The following is a 6964-nucleotide window of genomic DNA, read 5'->3' as shown; positions in this document are numbered from 1 at the left end:
CTAACTGCAAGCAGATACAGATACACGCGGTGTTGGTGGGGGTGGGGTGGGGTGGACTGCACATGGTCATGGTCGTCTGTGCGTGTCTCCCAGGAGATTCACTGCAGTGACGTAGGTTGAAACGTCATCACGTTGAACAGTACTGCTGCCCAGAGCCCTCCCTGTGCTGGAGGATCTAGGAAGCTGAGGACTGTCGTCGCTGTGCCGTGAGACTGGACATAAAATTTTCCATGGCATGACCACTGGTGGAAGGGCAAAGACTTGGCTTAGGTTGCGAGCTGTACACCGAGAACCCTGGAGGGGGTTGGGTTGTCTGAATTTCAATATACATTGTTTCATCTTCCAGCCTTCGCCTTTCTCGGCCGAACAGTACTCCTCTGTTCCGGCCCCGCCTCTTACTGCTTCTGGTCTCTGCACCGGCAGCACAAAAAATGTAACTATGTGACGAATTTTCCCGATCAAGCCAGTTTTGGATAAGGAACTTGTCCAGGAAAAACAAATCAGACAACACATCGTTTTCAGTAGGAATTGCTAGCTAGCACTGTGGTGGTTTTAACGTGGACACGTCCTGTCTTCTCTGAGGAGTATCCATCCTGTCATCTATCAAGCCAGCCAGCCAGCCAGCCAGCCAGTAAGTAAACGGTTTTCACACAGAAGTACTAAGTAAGCACCGTGCTCAGCACTGGGAGGGGCAGGGTGTTTGTTTTGGTTTGTACAGGGAGGTGCAGATTTCCGTTGCGTTTGGCAGACAGACACTAGGTATTCCAGCACCATTTACCAAAGGAACTGTTATTTCCCCATTACCTGCAAGGTCTGCTGCATTTCCTAGTAAATTCACTGTGGAACTTATTATGCATACCAGGCTCTGCCTCTGGGCTTTCTGTTCTGTTCCAGAGACCCAGTGCCACAATATTTAAATCACTGTGGCGTTAAACACGTTTTAATATCTGATAGGGCCAGTTTCTGCGCATTGCACATTTTTTTTTTCCCTTTCAGGAACGTGTTCAGGCCCGCGGCAGGGGGCGGGGTCGCACCTCCTCCGCGGCTCTGGTTCCAGCGGAGCCTCACGGACGCTGAGATGGAAATCCCGAGGCTGCTCCCCGCTCGCGGGGCGCGACAGGGCGGCGGCGCTGGCAGCCCCGCGGGCGGCGGCCGAGTCCACGGAGGCCCTGACCCGCGGGCTGGCCAGGCCCCCGCGCGCCGCCTCCTGCTGCTCCGGGGCCCCCAAGATGGCGGGCCCGGGCGGCGGCGCGAGGAGGCCCGCGCGGCCTCACGGGGCCCGGGCTCGGGCCCGAGCCCTTTGGCGCCGAGGCCCGAGCCGGCTGGCGGCGGCGGCGAAGACTTCTTCCTGGTACTGCTGGACCCGGTGGGTGGCGACGTGGAGACCGCGGGCGCTGTGCAGGCCGCGGGGCCCGTTTGGAGGGAGGAGGCCGGCCCCGGGGTCCAGGGTGGTGAGAGCGGCGCGAACCACGCGGGCCGTCCTGCGCCGGGCCTCCGCGGCCTGTCCGCGCTGCCGGCCCTGGCCCCGGCCCCGGCCCCGGCCCCGATCCCGATCCGGATCCCGGTTCCGGTCCCGGCCTCGGCTCCCGCCCCGGCCCGGGTCCCCGCCCCCGCCCCTGCCCCCGCCCCCGCCCCCGGCCTGGGCCCCGCCGCGGCCTTCGCGGGCACTGTCACCATCCACAACCAGAACCTGCTGCTGCGCTTCGAGAACGGCGTCCTGACCCTGGCCACGCCCTCGCCGCCAGCCAGGGAGCCGGGGGTCGCGCCTGCCCCGCAGCCCGGCGGTCTGATCGCCCCGCTAGCGGGGGTCCCACACGCCGCGCAGCCGGGCGACTGCCCGGAGCTGCCGCCGGACCTGCTGCTGGCCGAGCCGGCGGAACCCCCGCCTGCCCCGGCGCCCGAGGAGGAGGCGGAGGGCCCGGCCGCCGCCTCCCCCGCCGCCACCGCCGCCGTCGCCGTCGCCGCCGCCGCCGCCGAGAGCCCTCGCGGGCCGCTGTGCCCGGGCTCCGGCATGGTGCTCTACTTGTGTCCGGAGGCGCAGTGCGGGCAAACCTTCGCCAAGAAGCACCAGCTGAAGGTGCACCTGCTGACGCACAGCAGCAGCCAGGGCCAGAGGCCCTTCAAGTGCCCCCTGGGCGGCTGCGGGTGGACGTTCACCACCTCCTACAAGCTCAAGCGGCACCTGCAGTCGCACGACAAGCTGCGGCCCTTCGGCTGCCCGGCGGAGGGCTGTGGGAAGAGCTTCACCACGGTGTACAACCTCAAGGCGCACATGAAGGGCCACGAGCAGGAGAACTCCTTCAAATGCGAGGTGTGTGAAGAGAGCTTCCCCACGCAGGCCAAGCTCAGCGCCCACCAGCGCAGCCACTTCGAGCCCGAGAGGCCCTACCAGTGCGCTTTTTCCGGCTGCAAGAAGACGTTCATCACGGTCAGTGCCCTGTTTTCCCATAACCGCGCCCACTTCAGGGAGCAGGAACTCTTTTCCTGCTCCTTCCCGGGCTGCAGCAAGCAGTACGACAAGGCCTGTCGGCTGAAAATCCACCTGCGCAGCCACACCGGCGAGAGACCTTTCCTTTGTGACTTTGACGGCTGTGGCTGGAACTTCACCAGCATGTCCAAACTGTTAAGGCACAAGAGGAAGCACGACGACGACCGCAGGTTCATGTGCCCTGTGGAAGGCTGTGGCAAGTCTTTCACGAGGGCCGAGCATCTGAAAGGCCACAGCATAACCCACCTGGGCACAAAGCCATTCGTGTGCCCCGTGGAAGGCTGCTGCGCTAGGTTCTCAGCTCGCAGCAGTCTCTACATCCACTCCAAGAAACACTTGCAGGACGTGGACACCTGGAAAAGCCGCTGCCCGGTCTCCACTTGTAATAAACTCTTCACGTCCAAGCACAGCATGAAGACCCACATGGCCAAGAGGCACAACCTCGGCCAGGATCTCTTAGCTCAGCTAGAAGCTGCGAATGCGCTCACGCCCAGCAGTGAGCTGACCAGCCAGGGACACAGTGACCTCAGTGACGCAGAGCTGGTGTCCCTCTTCTCCGATGTGCCTGGCAATAGCTCCGCCGCCGCGGTGCTGGACACGGCATTGGTGAACTCTGGCATCTTGACCATTGATGTGGCTTCTGTGAGCCCCACTCTGGCCGGGAACCTCCCTGCTCACAACAATAATTGCTTGGGGCAGGCTGTGGACCCTCGAGCCTTGATGGCCACCACTGACCTTCCTCAGAGTCTGGATACCTCTCTCTTTTTTGGAACCACAGCCACCGGTTTTCAGCAGAGCCCCTTGGACATGGACGATGTCTCGAGCCCGGGAGCGGGGCCATTGGGATCTCTGGGCTCTTTGGCTATGAAGAACGCGAGTCAAGAGCCCCAGGCTTTGACCCCCAGCAGTAAGCTAACAGTGGACACAGACGCTCTGACTCCTTCAAGCACCCTGTGTGAAAACAGTGTCTCAGAACTACTGATGCCAACCAAAGCAGAATGGCACATGCACTCTGGCTCTGACTTCTTTGCACAGGAGGAAGAAACCCAGTTTGGATTCTCCAGTCCGTCGGGAAACCATGCTTGTCAGAAAGAAACAGATCTCATCACAGTGACTGGCAGCTCATTTTTGGTATGAACTAACTCGGTTCGTTCCTGGCCACATGGCTTACGTTTATTAAGGACACTCAATTTTAAGGATGTCCTGGACTAAATGTGTAACTAACTGCAGTCATGTTTTCTAGGTTTGAAAAAGAACAAAGCCCCAGGCTACGCGTTTGCAGATTTAAATGCTGATCTGGAGTCTGGAACTCTCAAGCTGTGTGACCCTGAGCAAGTGACTTAACCTATCTGAGCCTTAAATGTCCTTATTTATAAAGTGAGCTGGTTTGAATAGATTGTTTCTAAAGTGTTTAAGCTCTGTGATTACTTGGTAATATGCTTCTTTCCATGAAATAATGACAGTTTTCAGTAATGGCATTGCATGTGCTTTTTAAAAAGATATTCATAAAATATACATTATGTATAGAGCATCTGTGTTTGGCACCCAGTTTCAACAATTATCCATTCATGAACAGTCTTGTTTATCTAATCACCTGAAGCCTTCCAGTATTATTTTAGAGTAAATACATGACATTATATCATTTTATGGTTGATTTTAACCATAAATACTCAATATATAGTTCTATGTTATAGGCCCTATTGGGGTGAAAAAAGACTACAATTTCATTACTATGTTAAAGTTGACAATTATTTTATAATACTAATAAATGTCCAGTCAGGGTTCCAATATCCTATTGTCTTGTAAATGTTAGTTGTTTTAATCTTTTTAATAATTAGGATACCAATAAGCCTCTTGTGTGTATTTTTAATTAAATTATTTTTTTTTAATTTTAAATTACACTTAACATAACAGAACATATTCAGGTGTACAGTATCATTATCAGCCATTAGATAACTTAAAACATTATCTCCCAAATAAGAAGTGTGTTTTTAGTCTCTATATATATTTCTCCTTTGGCTACTTTTCCTACAATCTTACTAGTTTTAAGAAATGAGGTTGTTTTACATGTAGAATTTGCCAGTCTTAATTATTGTTGATTACACCCCTGTGGTGGTAAGTTCCTCTACCCGTTTCCTTAATTTTATAGTTGGATCTGGAGACTTGATCAGATTGGAAATGTGACACTTTGTGCAGGAATGTTTCATAGGTTGTGTTGTGTTCTTTTATCAGATAACACATAATATCTGGTGTTAACTCATGATGTCCTTAGCTGCTGGTGTTCAGTGCATTAATTTATGAATACTTGTGCTTCTGATATCATGAATTGTCTGGTAGAGTTACTATTAGCAGAGGAAGGAATGCTATTTAAAGCATTTATAAATGATTAATAGAAATTTTACTCAATGCCAAAATATTTTCTTAAATATTGATAGAACTAACAAAAAAATGGTAGAAAAAAAATGTTGGCTGTTCTCACCGTTTATCTTTCTGACCTCTTTTGATATGGGGGGCTTCTTTGTAGAAATTGCCAGTCAGGACTTTGATTGACATGAAATAGACCCAGGGTCAAATTTGTAATGGGTAAGTGGCCTTGAAAAAATTGGTGACACAAAGCCTCAGTTTCCTAGCTTTCAAATAATCATAGCAATGCACACACATAGTTAACCTACCTTAGACTTTTCCAGTTTTTAATATGTAAGGAAAAATATGTGTTTGATGTATTCTGATGAATTTATAGATCTTTTTACCCTCTCATTTCTTCCTACTTTAAAGGAAAAATTGGGATAATTTAGTCCTATTCCTGTTCGTACAATAAGGTTTTGAGGGTTTAGGTGAAGCAGGATAGGGAATCCCTTTATTCCTTCCATGGAATAATTCTAATGTGCATTAGATCAATTGACACCATTTTTGCTCTGCCTCCAAAGTCATACTTCACTGTCACTTATGTCCTGCTGTTGTAAGAATCACTTATAATGGAGCAGAGAAGGTTTCCTCCTCTAGATGCTTTGGAGAGTTCATTGTTTGCATTTTCCTAGAGTTTGAAGGAAAGGTTTAATATGAATATTGTATAAACTGTCACCTTAAATGAGTGTAGCATTTTGAATTCTGTGGAACATCTTTACAGCTGGTGAAGATGAAGAAATATTATTTGTTGTTCAGAATGACCCTGTGTGGTAGTTTTGACAAAGTTTGTGCTTTGGTTCATGTGACAATTTAGCCAACTCACATTCCAAATGGGCTTTGGCTAGCGACTAACAGTTCAATATATATAGCTTAAAAAATAAAGAAGTGACATTCTTTTTTACCTCTCCCTTACCACCCATCTGACTTTAATGATATGTTCTTGAGTCATAATTAGCTGCTATTTTCTACTTTAATTAGTTTGTTACTTTCTGCTTTCTTCCCACTCCACTCATTTGCATGTGTGTTCCAGTTCTTGTCGTGCCTTTTTTTTTCTTTTTTTAATAGTTAGAGGTTTTCCTGCCTCTATCTTTCAGACATTTGCCTCACAGCCCGTTTTCTTCCAATGATAACATTTTCTGAGTGTACACTGCAGTTCTGTGTATACAGTAACAAGTTTTCTGAGCTTACATGATAATGTGTGTATGTGATGTGACTCGGATAATAGATTATTTTCTATGCTGTTCAAATGAGAAGTAGATTTCTGTTTCATTATTTCCATTTTTAATAGTTTTTGTAAAGAAGTTCTGCTAATTCTTAGTTGCTCTATAGCGTTTTAGTCCAATAGTGTTTGCATGTGAATGTGTATGGATGATAGTTATTGTAGCATTTTGACAGTGCACTAAATATTTTCCACTTTGAAATGTTTCTGTACTGTGTGTGTGTGGGAGGGGCTTACACACATTTTTTACAGTGGTTGTATTCATTTATTGAAAAACAAATCAGTCATACTTTTGTAAATCAAAGAAATGCTCAGAATTTCATTGTGTCTACTCATTCAGTGGTTTTCTCTCTTTGCTTTGGGAATATTTATAGTCATAAAATGCTTTTCAAAAATATTGTCAATCATTAAAGCCTCTTAAATAGACCACTATATTTCATGTCTGACAGATAATGTGTGTTAAATACTGAAATGAACACACAAGTAACGAACATCAAATAAATTATTTAAACATGAATATAATTTAATTGACTTCAGTTTTTAATTCCTTAAACCAGCTTCTTTCCAATAAAAAATCATAAGCTAGGTGTTTAATACTCACTGGAATTTTCAAAGGACATATGTTACTTTTCTCAAAACTAAAATATTTTATTTGTGAGCTCACAGTTTCACTTAACAAATTTGTTCAAATGATTTTCCTTTCTATGCCATTTTCCAGAAAAATAATGAAAGCTTTATACTTTCACTGTAAGAAGTTGTATTTCTGTTGATGGTGGCATAAAGTTGCCATTGCTCCTTTTCAATACTGATACATATTTTAATTTAATCCTATTCCCTTTCTGTTTCTCTTC

General features: G+C 47.9%; 1 protein-coding gene across 3 annotated transcripts; it reads left to right on the top strand.

Annotated features, from left to right (window-relative positions):
• Positions 1-554: 554 nt before the first annotated feature.
• LOC136316887 (zinc finger X-linked protein ZXDB-like) lies at positions 555-6635 on the top strand. Of its 3 annotated transcripts, XM_066249226.1 has the most exons (3): positions 565-635; positions 997-3619; positions 3732-6635. In XM_066249226.1, the coding sequence occupies exons 2-3, from the start codon at positions 1079-1081 to the stop codon at positions 3735-3737; spliced, it is 2547 nt and encodes an 848-aa protein (XP_066105323.1). In that variant the 5' UTR covers positions 565-635; positions 997-1078; the 3' UTR covers positions 3738-6635. The 3 variants fall into 3 exon arrangements, with proteins under 3 accessions (XP_066105322.1, XP_066105323.1, XP_066105321.1); XM_066249225.1 differs by having other exon boundaries at positions 555-631; positions 997-6635; XM_066249224.1 differs by having other exon boundaries at positions 997-6635.
• The last annotated feature ends 329 nt before the right edge of the window (positions 6636-6964 follow it).

Source organism: Saccopteryx bilineata, chromosome X, assembly GCF_036850765.1.
Source record: "Saccopteryx bilineata isolate mSacBil1 chromosome X, mSacBil1_pri_phased_curated, whole genome shotgun sequence".
Classification (NCBI taxonomy): domain Eukaryota; kingdom Metazoa; phylum Chordata; class Mammalia; order Chiroptera; family Emballonuridae; genus Saccopteryx; species Saccopteryx bilineata.
This window is presented reverse-complemented; position numbering and strand designations above follow the sequence as displayed.